General features: G+C 41.1%; 1 protein-coding gene across 1 annotated transcript in view; it reads left to right on the top strand.

Annotated features, from left to right (window-relative positions):
* Window positions 1-17,151, top strand: part of Eip93F (Ecdysone-induced protein 93F) — a 98,851-nt gene that overhangs the window by 31,428 nt on the left and 50,272 nt on the right. Inside the window, exons 2-3 of the mRNA XM_067151229.2 lie at window positions 12,571-12,731; window positions 14,934-15,532. Of these exons, the coding sequence (XP_067007330.2) occupies window positions 12,597-12,731; window positions 14,934-15,532 (734 nt within the window). The 5' untranslated portion in view covers window positions 12,571-12,596. The remainder of the gene's footprint in view (window positions 1-12,570; window positions 12,732-14,933; window positions 15,533-17,151) is intronic.

The following is a 17,151-nucleotide window of genomic DNA, read 5'->3' as shown; positions in this document are numbered from 1 at the left end:
CCTCAGTTGGTCTCATGAGGATAAATGAAACGTGTTCCAGTGTCAGTTCAGAACTGAAATCCCGCGACTAGCTGGAAAAAGAACTCGGGACATCTAGAAAAAAGAGGAATGCTCGCTGCGGCTACACCACAGTATTGGCTTTGGTAAGCTAAAGCTATTGTTGTATTACTTTCCTCTATTGTTGAAAAAGGTTATATGATTATAAACAATGTTATCACATTTGAATGATCAATCATTTACATGCATCTTTATTTTTCGAAATGTTAGGATTTGGTTGTCATACTTTATGTAGAGTGGATAATACGACTTAAATGCCTTTGCCCATGTAAAGAAATGCTTCGCTTTCAGATGTTTAAGGGGTGAAAATATGATGATTCTAACTGACTGCTGTTTCAAGAAATCAATGTGTAAATTTTATATTTGAGCAAAAAATTGTAGTTTTTACTGTATTTGACAAATATGTATACAAACTCAAATAATTAAGACCCTGTCACTGTTCGATATGTGCCTCTTTTGTTATTGTACTAATATCAACTCAAATCAAGTTCATTTCACACCCACTGCAACATGTCTGTCAGTTCTGGCGAAAATATTTGTTGTTGCTGAGTATCTATATTTGTAGGACGACCGAAGAATCATTCACGTGCCATTTAAACAAAATTACTAAATGGGGTTAAGTTAGGAGAACGTGGAAGCCAGGAAATGTTCTGTGATAGCTCCGTCCCTGGATCAATGGTAGTGTTTCGGCCTCCGGATCCGAAATTCATGGTTTCAAACCCGGCAGAGGTCGTCTGATTTTGGAAGGACGAAAAAAAAATTGTCCATTCGACACTACATGTCATACGATGTGGGCATGCAAAGGATCTCTGGTGATAGGCCTACCTTTATTTCTTACCCGACAAAATTAATTGTGACTTAGGCATTGACGCCAAGCGAGATCTGGTGTACTTTGCAATCTACACTAGTGTCCAAAAGTTAAGCATAATCACTCAACGAGGCCATACCGTCTGATAGGAATGTCAGACAGGTTGTTGAACAAACGGAAGCTGAATCACACACCATATGTCACACAACTTGTCCAAAAAAACTGTGTCAGAAAGGTTTTGACAGCTAAGGTACGCATTTGACAACAACTAACAAAACTTGGCAATTTCTTCCACAACAAAATACTCTGTTAATAGGGTGTATTGTTGCCCTTAATGGCCGCACATGCTTCGCAGCGACGTGGCAAGCTCTTGTGGCAGTCGATCCCATTCCTCCGAAAGGGCAATGCGAAGGTCTCGGTGGTCCTTGGTGGAGGCTGACGGGATGTAGTTCGCCTCCCTAATGCATCCCAGGCATGTTCTATAGGATTCAGTTCCGCAGACCTTGCCGGCCAGTCCATGCGATGAATTTCTTCCCCAGCCACAAATGCATCCACCAGAGCAGCGCGGTGTGGTCGGGCATTATCGTCCATTAAGAGGAAGTCTGGACCAACCGCACCTCTGATGAGTCGAACATGTGGTCTCAGTACATCATCCCTGCATCTCCGAGCGTTAACAGTGTTCCTCGGACCACCCATGAAGTTATGCAGGTCCATACGGCCATTCAGCATGATGCCGCTCCACATCATGATACCACCACCACCATACTGGTCCCGTTCCACGATGTTCCTGTGGTTGTATCGGCTACCCATATCTCTCCAGATTAATGTGAGACGAGAATCATTCTGCAAACTGAAGCGGGATTCATCTGTGAAGAGCACATGCCTGCATTCATTCATGGTCCAGTTTCGATGTTGACGGCTCCACAGTAAATGGGCCCGTCTCTGTGCTGGAGTGAGCGGGACGCACACCGCTGGACGTCGGGCAAACAGCCCTGCTGTTCTAAGCCTCCGGTACACAGTTTGCCGGGAAACGGCAATGCCTGAGACGGCTGCAGGCTCCGCCGACAAATTGTCTTGCAGGTGCACTCCGATTTCGTCGGGCGGTTAAGGCCAGATATCGGTCCTGCTGTGAGGTGGCTACCCTTGGTCGACCTGGTACTGGCCTACGACTAACATCTCCTGTGTCTCGAAATCGTCTCCAAAGCCTGGAAATGACACATTGTGGCACATTCAAGGATACGGCGACTTCGGTCTGGCCTGCTGTGCTACCCTGCAAAACGGGGTCCAAATGGCGTCGTCGTGCCATTATGCTGTTACGTTCACCGCGGGGCTACACTCCGCACACTATAACAGGGCAAACACGACTGAGGGAATATGGGGCGCAGGCACTGGCTGTGTTTACCTTGTGGTTACGCCGCCGTTGGTAGGTGCATATGTCGTGCGATTTGCTGTCTATTTCCTGTTGCCCTCCTTACTCGTAACTTATCCGTAATTTTTGGACACTAGTGTAGTAGGAACTTCCATGAACTATCATCATTGTGTACGATCATATTTCCCGACACGTCCAGTTGACCGGTTTGGTGTTCAAAGAGTCCCGGCGAAAATAAAGCATCATCCTGTTGATCGATCACATTCCAGCTGTTTATGAGCCGACTATATAGCATCTTTAGATAGGCACGTCTTGTTACTGTTTCTGCAGCGAAGCAAATTGGCGCCATTAACTCGCGATTTTTGAAATTTTACAAAGAAAACGAAGTACGAACACCGAGATGGGGCCTTTGGACTCCCTAAATTGAAACTGTATTTGTTCATAATGTTATAAAAACAAAGGTAGTCTCATCACGAAAAACTGACGTATTACGGAACTCTTACTTTTCCAAGAACTGCAAACATTGGAACAGTGTTCGTGGTCCTCAGATGTAGGTGCTTGCAGAATCTGCTGGCATAATACTTTAAGCTTAAGGCGCTTACGCAACACACCAAACTGTCGTTTGCATATAATTCATTTCTCGACTTCCTGGGGGTATGCTGGAAACTGCTGCGTGTATGTTGGACGACCTTTACATGGACAGGATGACGACCCGTTAATTTCCCTTTACATGTAGTTTATTTATATTCGTACAATCATATGGAGTGTGACATTCTGGCGCCTTGTGGATTATCATTCGAAAGTGTCACTGGACCGTTGTAACCAGTTGACCAGAGTGAAACTCAGTGAAGAAATACGCTTTCTCACTGTCTGCTATTTTAAAACTCTTACATCCTCTAACGGCACTAGGCTGAAGCTTCTGGACAAAACTTTAAGGGTGTAGTACGTTGTAAAATAATGCAAAACTTAAAATAGAGGCCTTAAACAAAGAAACGCAACTGTGGTTTCCGCTTAAGAATCTGATCATGCGTTTCGGAGATAAACTGTCGACAGTCAAACGTGGTGACGTCTCTTCCACTATTCACTAGCTCAGCAGCATCGCATGCTCAACCAGATTAATGCTGCTCCTAAAACATTTAGTGACAGTTGCAAGGTGTATGCCCAGGAGGGTTACCAGATGCTCTGAGGGAAATATACGACTAAATACTCTAAAATGTAGGACATTGGGAAATTATACCGTGAAAGCAAAAATATATGGAAAAAGTCATACTTAACGCATGTTATTCTCATACTAAATATACCACAACAACATCAGTTCTAGTTTTACTGTAAAACAGCATTCATATTTTAAGAGAGACACTGATTTGTTGCAAAATATCTGGCCTGTAACAATCAGAGCTGAGAGCAGTTTGAGTTTGAAGATAAGTAAAAGTATTTATTTCATAGAATCTACCAATAATCTGTTTCTCTCTATCTATTGAACGGAAATCAATTTAAAAATCCGCTCTATATTAACATTAAGTGCAGTAGTGAAAACATATTCTGCAATTTTCAAAAGCTCAGAATGGCAGGTTTCGTTCTTACTGGCCCTAAAGTATCTCATCCATTTGTCGTTGAATTATATCATTTCAAGGCTTGAGGTGTTTGGAACGGAAACTTAAGACTGGCACCGTTGGTCACTTTGACTTAAAGTTTACCACCTTAACCACAATAATCACCTCCAAAAGCTATTGTCCATGCAGTCAAGTTGCGCACACATTTATTCTTTCTTCCAAGACTCGAAAATACATTTTTAAACCACTGGATGTTTCTAAAATACGAAGTATATTTAGGAATTTTAAGAAATTTCTCTCGGAAGCCGGCATGTCGGAGATTTTTCGGACGTCTGGTAACCCTACCAGTGCCTTTAGTATTTCATGCACTTGTATTTGATTACTACGGATATTAGAGTTCAATGGAAACGCGTGTTTACGTCTCAGGAGCGGTAATACAGAGTTTATTCATTTAACCTATTTTTGCTAGATGGAAAATTCCATATTTATGAATATCCAAATGATATTTACGTTTATGAAGAAAAAAAAAAACTCTTTCACGTAACCATTGACTGGCAAGGAAGTACTTAGTACTTGCAGGCGGGAAAATTTATAACGTACACATGTTTTAGTTGCTGGAGATAGTGAAGTTTCTGACTTATCGTTATTCAACTCACTGGTAACCAGCGCCGAGCACATATTGCTGTAAAAACCGACAGCCAGTTTTATTGGGATTTTGGGATCATATGTGTATTTGGAAATATCTGGGCAGGAAATAGGGGTAGGTCCCGAAAAGTCTTGGAGGCAAAACCATACTCCGAACAAACACTGACAGAGGTTTACATTCGAATTGCGAATCTTCAGTCGGTACAGCTTCCCGGTCCTGACCTTTAAAACACGCATAGAAAGTCAGATGGCGGTGATATTGTTTTAAGAGGAAGTATATCTGGGCAACTATCCTCTATTAACACTAACTTGTAAAAGGGAAAAATGGAAGGGGTCCAGTACTTCGAAAAATGAAGGTGTCTGCAAAATAAAGACAAGTGCCACGAAGGGCGTGAAATGAAAGGTTCCCTAGGCCTCCCATACGTAATATCGTCGGGGTCTGTAAAGAACAATAGTTGACCAAGGAGATCGGATACGATACATGAAACTGAGGAGCCTGGCACAAGTAAATGGAAGCAATGCCAGGACTCAGCTAAGGGCGCCGTGGTCGCCAACCCACGCTCCCAAGTTAAGAGCCCTTGGGGCCCCTTTCAGTCCCTCCTTACCGGGCGAGTTGGCCGTGCGTGTAGAGGCGCGCGGCTGTGAGCTTGCATCCGGGAGATACTAGGTTCGATTCCCACTATCGGCAGCCCTGAAAATGGTTTTCCGTGGTTTCCCATTTTCACACCAGGCAAATGCTGGGGCTGTACCTTAATTAAGGCTACGGCCGCTTCCTTCCCATTCCTAGGCCTTTCCTATCCCATCGTCGCCATAAAACCTATCTGTGTCGGTGCGACGCAAAGCCCCTAGCAAAAAAAAAAAAATAGCAGTCCCTTCTTACAACAGGCAGGGGACACCGTGGATGTTATTCTACCGCTCCCATCCTTGGTGGGTACGGAAAGAATGTATATGATGCGTTGAACCCACAAGAACTTCACACAGTCAGATAGCGACGAGGAATTCCCATTCCCTAAAGAAATCGTTGATTTTTTTTTTTTTTTTTTTTTTTTTTACAACTTGCTTTACGTCGTACCGACACAGATAGGTCTTATGGAGACGATGGGATAGGACTGGGAAGGAAGCGGCCGTGGCCTTAATTAAGGTACAGCCCCAGCATTTGCCTGGTGTTAACATAGGAAACCAGGAAAACTATCTTCAGGGCTGCCGACAGTGGGATTTGAACCTACTATCGCCCGAATGCAAGGTTACAGCTGCGCGATCCTAACCGCTCGGTCACCTGCTCGGTCGTTGAAATTAGACAGTAGCAATGGTATATCATGGTGAAAATGTGAACATTGTATTCCTATGCGTATCTGTCAGAAGTTTCACAACATAGTCTAAGAGAGGTAAAGGGGCGTGTAACTGATGTTCGTTCATTCACTCTGTAACCTAATTCTTGATACTGAGGTGCTTAATATAATACTACTTAGCCGTAAAAACAAACATTAGAAGCATGACAACCCGGAATATCCCAGTTCCTTAACAGCGGAGGTCCGTAGCATATAAATAGTTTGAAATTTGGATTAGTTCATGAACTGCATTTGGTTGTAAAAAATGTTATATCTTTATGTAGGCTATTGTAGTGAATGAGATAGGAAACAAGTTCAATCATCAATGATCTGCCTTTAGGTCTGTCGCCCAGGTGGCAGATTTCCTATCAATTGGTTCCCTAGACTTTCCTTAAATATTTTCAAAGAACTTTGAAATGTATTGAGTATTTCCCTTGATAAATTGTTCCGTTCTTTTACTCCTCGTCCAGTAAATTAATATTTGCTCCAATGTGTCCTCTGGAATTCCAACTTTATTTTCATATTATGTTCTTTCCTACTTTTAAAAGCTCCGCTCAAGCTTATTCGTCTACTGATATCATTCCACGCCAACTCTCCACTGACAGCTCGGAACATACGGTACCACTTAGTCGAGCATCTCGTCTCCTTACTCCCAAGTTTTTCCAGCACAAAGTTTGCAACATTTTCGGAACATTGTTTCTTTCTCGGAACTCGCCCAGAACAAATCGTGCTGCTTTCCTTAGGATCTTTTCCATTTCTCGTAGTCCTAGTGTGGGTCCCTGCATCTGATGGAATTTGTCAAGGATTTAGGACTGCTGTGGATGTTTTTCGGTCTAAGTTGCTGCTTTTTTACAAAGCTGAGTAAGTAATACCGTATCAATCTATATATGTAAAATAAGAGTTTTGTCTGAACATTGCTCAGAATTTAAAAAGGATGGTATTTCTGTATCAGTCGTGTCCTCAGTAACAAGGAAGTGCACTTTTTACTTTTCCGTATGTATGTACACGCATCACGAGAAAACGGCTGAAGAGAATTTAATAAAAATGGGTATGCAAAGTCGGGTAATAAGTCGCTACAATCTAGGCCATAAATAATTTTTTTCACGCTGACTGAAATTGTAGTTTAGGAGAAGGCCTAAAATTTAATTCTCAAATATGTATGTTATTAGTGGCCATATCTTAATTAAAATCGGTATACAAAGTCGGGGAATAAGTCGCTATAACGTAGACCAAAAATAAGTTTTTCACGCTGAGTGAAATGGTAGTTTAGGGGAAGGCCTAAAATTTAATTCTCGAATATTTGTTATTAATTGTCGTATCTTAACGAAAATCGGTAGGGGAGGTCGAGGAATAAGTCGCTAAAATCTAGACTATAAATAATTGTATTCACGCTGAAAAACTGATAGTTTAGGGGAAGGCCTACAATGGAATTCTCAAATATTTATGTTATTAGTGGTCCTGTGCAAAGTCGGGGAACAAGTCGCTACAATCTAGGCTATAAATAGTTTTATTCACCCTGAATGAAATGGTAGTTTAGGGGTAGGCCTAACATTTAATTCCCAAATAATTACGTTATTAGTGGTCGTATCGATAAATACTACTTTAAGTTATGTAGTTATATTTCCGATTATTTATGTCTTATACATTGTTACCATACCGGCTATGATCAGAGATATTCATGAATTTGGATTTTTGTTACCAAGTCCTTATCAGCGCCGAGTCACGAGAAAATCGGTAAACAGGATTTAATAAAAATCGGTGTGTAAAGTTGGAGAATAAGGAATAAGAATAAGGAACTACAGTCTACGCTATAAATAATGTTATAAGACGCCCTAATATCACACAGTCTAAAGAAAACTAAATGTGAAGAACTACAATATAGAAAGCTCATAAAATTGATCAACACTAACATTACATTGACCATCGTTCGTTGTGATGTGCTTTGTCTTCTGTTGCCATTCATCTACGATAGATAGGATTACTGAGGCGTACCGAGTATTTTTTAAAATTTGCTTTACGTCGCACCGATACAGTTAGGTCTTATGGCGACGATGGGATAGGAAAGGACAATGAGTGTGAAGGAAGCAGCCTTGGCCTTAATTAAGGTACAGCCCTAGCATTTCCCTGGTGTGAAAATGGGAATCCACTATCTCCCGCATGCAAGCTGCGCGCCCCTAATCACAAGGCCAACTCGCCCAGTCGTACAAGTGCAACATTCTGCCTAAATATTGACGGGAAGTAGCTGGGGAGTTAGGTTTCTTCTTTAGCATGCCATTCCTCTGTTTTATAAATTTTCCGATACTACTGGTACATAGCACACTGGTTCATCATAGCATTCGAGTTATTCATATCCTACTCTGAGAAACTGATTGAAATGAGATGTGTGCATATTTAACGGAATAATGGCAGAGAAGCGTTTACGGCTGTCTGCGGCCTGGGCATTCCAGCTCTGGAACTTTGGACTGTTGGATCGGCACCGTAGTACTGTTCGTTAAAAGTGAGAAAATGTGAAGTTTTTCATTTGATCGAGAATTTTATGTGATAACATTGCTTTTAATCGCTACTTTCCTACTGACGTTTTTGTAATGACCTATGTTGACTTCAGTTAGGAAAACCACAGTCTTTCTGAGAATCCCGTAGCGAAGCACGGGTACATCAGCTAGTAGTATGTATATATTAGACTTTCATACGCCAGTTGTTATACTGGTATTTTTAACGCTCGAGTTTACAATATTAAATGTCTCTTAGTATGTCTTCAGTGTCATCTCATAAGCCTCTAAAAATTATTCAACAGTAACCGTACAATGGCTATTAATTTGATTTCTTCTGCTGCCAGCCGTCGCTGATAGATGACAGTACAGTTGCAGAATAACTAATCAGTCGACGACGGATATAACAGCTAATCTGTTATAATGCGCATGGTGATGATGATCGTATGGCCTCAGCAACTGTTTGCAGGCAATTTTAACGTCATTTAGGCTGCCTGTCCGTCAATTTCTACTTTATTTCTGTTGAGCTGTCTTAATTAATTTTGTCGGGTAAACACCAAAATGTATTTCCAGAGTGTTTTGATTTGCAGTCATCTTACGACATGGAGTGTCGAATGAAAGACCGCTCTTCAAAATTTTGAGTACCTATGCCGGGTTTGAACTCGCGATCATGGGATCAGAAGGTCGACACTCTACCACAGATTCTCCGGGGTAGCTATACGTTTGCTAACAATTTACGACGACCGGGCGAGTTGGCCGTGCGCGTAGAGGCGCGGGGCTGTGAGCTTGCATCCGGGAGATAGTAGGTTCGAATCCCACTATCGGCAGCCCTGAAGATGGTTTTCCGTGGTTTCCCATTTTCACACCAGGCAAATGCTGGGGCTGTACCTTAATTAAGGCCACGGCCGCTTCCCTCCAACTCCTAGGCCTTTCCCATCCCATCGTCGCCATAAGACCTATCTGTGTCGGTGCGACGTCAAGCCCATAGCCAAAAAAAAAAAAAAAAAAAAAAATTTACGAGGGCCGATGACCTTCGATGTTAGGCCCCTTTAAACAAGCAAGCATCAACAATTTACGAAGCCTCGGCAAACAATTGCAATTGCAATGAGATGGAAAATAGATTTATTTGATTTATATATCCTTATCTTAACCACTTAAAAGGCCATGGATCTTTTGAATTAAGGCAGATTTGCACCTACCTATTTCACTGTCTTGTATTGATTGTGGAATTAGAAGGTTGGACATACTTAACTCTGGTCTGATGTAGTACTGATAATAGCTGACGTAAGGTAATGTTACGGGCAGAAACTATTTCACGTCGATTAGAGACGGTTTAATTTTATATACAAGAAAACGCGTATGTAACGTGATCTATACGCCGGAAGAAGGCCTATTAGGAAGGCTGTTTTCTTGCCATAGCCAGCTCCATGGTGTGGAGGTGGAGCGTCTACCTATTACCCCGAAGTCTTGGGTTCGATGTCCTACCAGTCCTGGGGTTTTAATTCTGGAATGAGGGCTGGGATAGGGTTCAGTCAGCTTCGTGAGAAACTGTTTGCTACGAGAGGCAACGAGCCCGTTCAAGAAAGCCAAGCAGTACGTACCCTTGTGGATTTCGTTTCGCTGACCACGTAACACTCCCATATCCGTAGGCCATCTGGTTGAGTAGCAGTCGTCTTGACAAACCAAACACATAATGGGCTGTTGTGCCACGGGTTTTGTTTTGTTTCATTGCCCCTCTGTTGATTTGTGTGATGCTCTTCTCTATGCCAAACGTATCTTATAATTTGGCTTTACGTCGCATCAACATAGATAGGTCTTATGGTGACGATGGGATCGGAAAGGGTTAGGTGTGGGAAGGAAGCGGCGGTGGCCTTAAGGTACAGCCCCAGCATTTGCCTCGTGTGAAAACGAGAAACCACGGAAAAGCATCTTCAGGGCTGCCGACAGTGGTTCGAACTCACTATCTTCCGGATTCAAGCGCACAGTTGCGCGCCCCTAACCGCACGGCCAACTCGCTCGGTCCACTCGTATACTGTACCAGATGTTGCACAACGCATTTACTGCTCTATGTTGGTCTTGTTATTGCTTTAGTTTTCTACTGCCATTCTTACCCCCCTATTAAGACGTAAGTTATGGACGTCTCAAGATGTATCAATTTATATATTTTTTCCTGGCAAAGTTCTCACATCTGTCTCTCTCGGAAGATTCAATATCTCGCGATTTGGGATCCAGTCTTCGGATCACACCTTCAACATTCTTTTGCAGCACATTTCAAAACCTTTACGAAATTGAAATGGTTTCACGATAAACGACATATTTTGCTGATGAATGCGGTTTGATCGCATTGAAGCATCGAGCTACAGTATTCGAAGAAGGTAAAATTGTTTTGTTAGTCGGTGGTATGAGGACACGTATGTCTGCAGTATAAAGAGATACCGTGCGAGTTGGCTACGCGGTTTGGGTTACGTAGCTGTGGGCTTGCATTCGGGAAGTGGTGGGTAGGAATCCCACCGTCGATAGCTCTAAAGATCCTTTTTTATGGTTTCCCATTTTCATAGCAGGCAAATTCTGGTGATGTATCTTGGCCACGGCCGCTTCCTTCCCAATCCCATCCCCTTCCCATCCTTGCGTCGCCGAAAGCCTTCAATTATTAATACACCTTCTTCTGTTCTCCAGGCATTTATGCTCACTGATTCATTTTCATTATATCTGTCCGGCTCCATGGCTAAATGGTTAGCGTGCTGACCTTTGGTTACAGAGGTCCCGCGTTCGATTCCCGGCAGGGTCGGGAATTTTAAACATCATTGGTAATTCTGCTGGCAAGGGGGGCTGGGTGTATGTCGCAGGTCGCCTTCGGGTGTCAAATCAAAAGACCTGCACCTGGCGAGCCGAATCCCTCGGACACATCGCGGCACTAAAAACCATACGCCAGTTCATTTTATCTAGCTTATGAATGACACCAAAGGTTTTATTTTATCATGATATAGAATTTGGTGCATCATACTTACAGGAAAAATTCTTTCTTGAAATGTGTGGGTGTTTTATTTCATTACAACAAATTAAACAAACCTGTGGCACATGGAGTCCATTATATAATAATTTTGTGTGGCTATTTCTAGCCGAGTGCAGCCCTTGTAAGGCAGACCCTCCGATGAGGGTGGGCGGCATCTGCCATGTGTAGGTAACTGCGTGTTATTGTGATGGAGGATAGTGTAACGTGTTGTGTGTGAGTTGCAGGGATGTTGGAGACAGCACAAACACTCAGCTCCCGGGCCATTGGAATTAACCAATGAAGGTTAAAATCCCCGACCCAGCCGGGAATCGAACCCGGGACCCTCTGAACCGAAGGCCAGTACGCTGACAATTCAGCCAACGAGTCAGACATGGAGTCTATTAATGGACTTGGATTGTCAAGTCGATTGCTGGCTAGCCAGATGGTCTGCAAATATTGGAGGGCCACTTGGCCATTGTGTTGACATCCTCAGTCGAATTACTTAGCTTTTATTGCTGGGCTGTTTGCCTCCCATATGAGACATATCCTCAGTTGCTCTCACGAGGCTGTGTTCAGTCCCAATTTACAGTCTTTGGATTAGCTTGGAATTGAACCTGGAGCCTCAAGATAAGAGGCAGGCATGCTAGTCCTATGATACTCAGCGTTTATTTGAAAGTTGTAGGTTATGCATTTTGTTGCAATACTTTTTTTATTATCCATCTTTAGTATTATTACTATTATTTTTTTTGTAATATTCTCATAGCCTAAACTGAAATATATGAAGTAAGTCTTGATGAAATCACCAAATGAGGTTGCAACTTAAGTGTACATACATATTTACCTGGAAGTTTGTTGAGTGGTTTATCCAAATTTGCTGTTGTTTCTTTGTGGTCCTAAGGAATCTTACACAATTGCACCTCCATATAATCACGATTGAGCACACTAGAATAGCCATAGCATATTATGTATATCAAACAGTATTGCCAAACATTACTGTAATGATAATGGCTCTGATGACCACATTTCTCTTGTGCATTAGTTTACAAGATTAAGCAGGGTGCTGTGCACTTCCCAAAATGAATTAAAACTTTAAAGATGTTTCTGAGATTTTTGTAAATTAATGATATCACTCAAAAATTATTTTTGCATGCAAAAACAAAAAGGATTTGGAGGAACGGAAGGAAAACGTATTCATTTTGTGACCTCTGTGAGATGCAAAGGAAGAAAAGGTTATTAAAACAGCATTCTCACATAGAAATACTCCATGTTTAATTGGTACTAATGAAATAATTAATTGTAGTTAGAACTCCTGTCTTTCTTTTGTTTTAGGTTTGGAAAGGGTCGCTGAAGAATTGATGGGCAGACGAAAATGGAAACAATATCAAGACGTAATGTTAAGGAGTCCTCTCACGGTGGAGGTTGAAGACTGGGAGCCACAGGACAAGTGCTGCTTCTGTGATGGCAGAGCATTGTTAGGCCCTGCACCAGTAGTAAGTAGAAACTTGTTTATATCTTGTATCATATTATTGTATACTGTACTAGCTGTAGTACTCATCGTTGACAGGACAATCGCATAGCATGTGCATAATTACATATTTGTCCACTCCTCACATTGTTCCCCACATTCTGAGGCACTTAAGTGGGCATGCCCTCTCCCTGTCTGCAGTTTGTCGTGATGTACTCGCTTCCTTGCTCTGTTGGGCCCTGTGCAGTTTTCTTACTTTTTTTTTTTTTCAGTATCACAGATCTTGATTTGATCTCTTCCATCTGGTATAAAAGAAAGCCTAGTTTCAGGTTAATATTAAAAAATACTGACAGGTAGACAGACAAAGCCTTTAAAATGTTGCCAAAATGATCTCTATAGTGACTCTTTACAGTGTGTAGTGTTAGTTGTGGTTCCTGGACTTAAATATGACCGCCACTGATATTTACCTGATTTCTCACTGTATCGGAAAATGTTATAGGCCTAGTACAAAAGTTCGCCATGAGCTATTTTTGCGTAAAACCAACCGTAAGAGAGACACAGAGTTTTCTTTAGGCCCCTTCTGAAGCACACCCTTGTGGTGAAAGTTTTGGACAGCTTAGAGCTAAGATCATACTCGACTTGTAATACCAAGTTTCATTAAGAACTACCCATCCCCTGATGCTGTAACAGACAGACAAATATTGAACTAAACTCGACTTACGTAATTACAATGACGGCAATATTCTTGTCAGAATACAATAATAACCGACTGGGGTGCCGTGGGTAAAAGCAAAGCTGTTATATGAAATGCTTGATCAAATTAAAAACGGCAAATTTTCTCACTTTTAATGAACAGTATTACACTGCCGTTCTCGCAGTCCTAAAATCCAGAGCTGGAGTATTCTGTTCTGCTTATTCCAATCAGCGCCTCAGAGTAGGGATCGATTAATGGGAATACTATGATGAAACATTGGTCAATGTAATATTATTGTTCATCCATTTTTATGTACTTTTGATATTGTAGGCCTTCACATTTAATCTGTGATATTAGGGCATTTAATATGAAGGGAATCCTTCCTTCTTTCATGACTCCTTCTCTTATTCTTCAAGTGATCGTTCCTTCACAATTTTTTTCTCATTTTTATAATAATCATGGAAAAAAAGAAGAAACACGACTGAATACTATTTACATGTTAGCAATGTTTGGCATTGATATGGACAAAGCAACAACAGTCTAAATTCATGAATTCTGTTATAGTCTGTACATTAAAACTGTATAAGACATACGTGATTAGAAATTGTATTCTGTAACTTTTGTTATATAATACTTTAAGATAGGACCAATAACATAGGTATTTAAAAATTACATTTTAGTCACCTTCCCCTAAACTACGTTTCAAAATTATTTATAGCCTGGACTGTAGTGCTTTATTTCCTCACTTTACATACCGATTTTCATTAAATACTGCTCACCTAATTTCTTGTGGCTCTGTGATGATATGTACTTAGCAACAAAAATCAAAATTCATGAATATCTAGGCAGAGATGATGGTAAATTAAAAAGTGCATTTTCTTATTACTGCGAACACGACCAATACAGAAATACCATTCATTTTAAATTCTAAACAATGCACAGGCAAAACTCAACTAAATACTGTATATATATATTGATATCTTCCCACACCCAGATTTTAAAAATACTGTTAATTTATAAATTCAGAACTGAAAAATGGCAGATAGTTTTGAAGCTCAGGATTCTGTTTTTTCCCAGCGATATTGTGTATAAGTTCCTGGTTTTAATGTGTTAGAATTACAATCCTGTTCTGATTTCTTGAATTTTGCTGTGGATGGCTGCTTTGCCTGAACAAAATTCAATACACTCAAATTTCTTGTCATTTGTAACTGCTTATTCTTATACATGAAAAACAAAATCCTGTCGTTATTGTTCCTTCACCCAAATTGTAGTCTGATATGTCACATTTTTCTTTCTTACCTTCCAGTTATTTAATACAGAGATTATATTGTAGTTTGCAACTTTCTGTATTCATTCTTATATTATGTACCATGAAGTGTTGATGTGAGTATTTGGTGGAGGATAGAGATTATAATCATTTATTTTGGGTTTCAGCCTTAACTTAATTTTGACCAGGTGTACAATGTTATCTTATTTTTAGAACCCATTATGAATTACTGCACTGTTATATTTTTATTTCAATTTTTATTGCAGAGTCCCAGTTCCGACAGTGGCAGTAGTACTAACAGTCGTAGCAGTTTCCGAGAGACTCCTCCAGTCACGTTGTCCGAAGGTCACTCCGCAGCAGCTCATCATAATCCCTCCCCTTCGGTAACAGCAATGACTACATTGGAATCGGTCACGTCAATGGCCGCTTCCCTCGCGGCCGTTGCCGCCCTTAGCGTAAACTCGAATCATTCCGCAAACACAAATTCCTCATCAGGTGCTTTGCCACCTGGTGCTGGGGCCATGCCATTTTACCCACCTTCGCATCATCATAGTGGTCTCTTCCCTCCTTGGTACCTGTCTCCCTCACCTCCACACCTAACACCTGGCGGGCGGAACGTACTCCCTTCAGCCCTGGCGGACGGACTCAGACTGGAGAGTGTACCTTCTGCCAAACAAGATACACCAGTGCCACCTATTGTGATGTCTCTCCCTGCATCAGCCAGTACAGAGCAACCCTTGGATCTCAGTGCCAAGGCAAGCAGCTGCCCTCCATCTGGGGAGAGTAGTAGTGGATTGTGCAGCAGGATACCTACACCGGATCAATCTCTCAAGGTGCCCAGCCTCGATCCCAAACACATTTTTAAGTAAGTACTGAAGTATTTTTACTCTTTTCAGATTTCAGATGGTTTTGTGGTGGAGATGATATGTATGTGATCTGGAAGATTTTTTATTGTTTGCTTGCTCCTGAAATAGTTTTGTTTCTAATAACAGGCCTTTTTCTGTCTCTGTAGGACTATTGTAAGCTTTCATACAGTGAGAATTTGAAGTAAATTCAGAACTTCAAGAAGATGGTTGGAGGTATTATTCTCTTAAAATAGGGACATTTCCTAGTTTGAGTTATAGTTTTTGAGTAATTGGTCCTATGTTAAAAGTGGTCTTGCATACGTACCTTCTTCTTACAAAGATGCTTTGCTCACTCAGACGTTTCTTTGTGCCAGTACAGAGAATTACTTATAAATTAATTTTCTGCTACTGGCCATATTCAGACCTTCACTTTGAAACACTTTCAGAATATCAGTTCCTGAATGCCTTGACCTGGCTGGAGCTGGAAAAGAGAAATTGAGAATCAGAATGCATCTTGCCTTTGTAGATACTTTAAAGTTTTATCCTCGGTGGAGAGTCCTCATAAATGTCAGTATCACTACACAGCATGTGAGGCTCTTGAAACATATTTATGAGCAGGCAGTATTAACCATCAAAATTGGTAGCTCATATCTGTATCGTTTTCAGTTTGTTGATGATATTGTGATATTATACTTATAACTGAAGACTTGCAAGAACTGAAGGTTATAGCCCAAGAGCTATAGGCTGCTTCTGCGGTGTTTGACTTGGAAGTAAATAGTGGAGTAACTAAAAGTCTTCAGGTCGAAAGATCAACAAATTTGCTAACCAAACGATTGAAACTGTTGAAGAGAAATTGCTAGATGACATCAAGCTGGCAGTTGGAACAGGATTGTATCACTTGCTGACGACAGGAGTGCTTGGAAAATTATGGAAGTGTTCTACATTCAGCTTCAAAATCCAGTCTAGGAAGAACAAGCAAATCACCGAAATTTCTCGCTAAAATAGGGCTGAGCATTATAGCTTAGATATATATCTACAAGTAGATTCCATTTACAGTAGAACCTCGATAATTCAAAATCGGTTAATTCAAAATCTCGCCTAATTCGAAGCAGCTCCCATTCCCCGAAACATGAGGTACGGTTTTGCATGTTATTTAATTCGAAATATGGATAGTTCGTAATTCAAAGAACAATGTCGGTCACCTTAGCGAAATTCAGACTTTTAATTTGAAACTGTCTTTACATTTTGAAAAAAAAATTGTATTTTACAGAGTAATTTAAAATCAAAATTTCTCCGTGTTATGAAAGAACACGTCTTCTGGAACAAGCAGGGGTAACTTTGCACACTTTCACCTACTTCCGCGTGTCTACAGTGTGTTTCACATCTGCTATGTTAGGGCGGAATCATAATTATTTTTTATTCGCCGTTTTAAGTAACGCCAAAATATCGTGTAGCAGGCAGTGTGCAGAGAGGTAGAATCCGCGAACACTGGCACTGCCGATAGTTGGCGAAAAAGCGTGGCTTATAGCCTATATTCAATTTGTACGCATCAAAAATTATTGTCAATGCCGATGAAACAGTATTGTTTGTTGCATTTTTTAAAATGCTGAGGCCAAACGGACATATGGTTTTAAAGGAG

This window comes from Anabrus simplex, chromosome 7 (assembly GCF_040414725.1).
Source record: "Anabrus simplex isolate iqAnaSimp1 chromosome 7, ASM4041472v1, whole genome shotgun sequence".
NCBI classification, from domain to species: Eukaryota; Metazoa; Arthropoda; class Insecta; order Orthoptera; family Tettigoniidae; genus Anabrus; species Anabrus simplex.
This window is presented reverse-complemented; position numbering and strand designations above follow the sequence as displayed.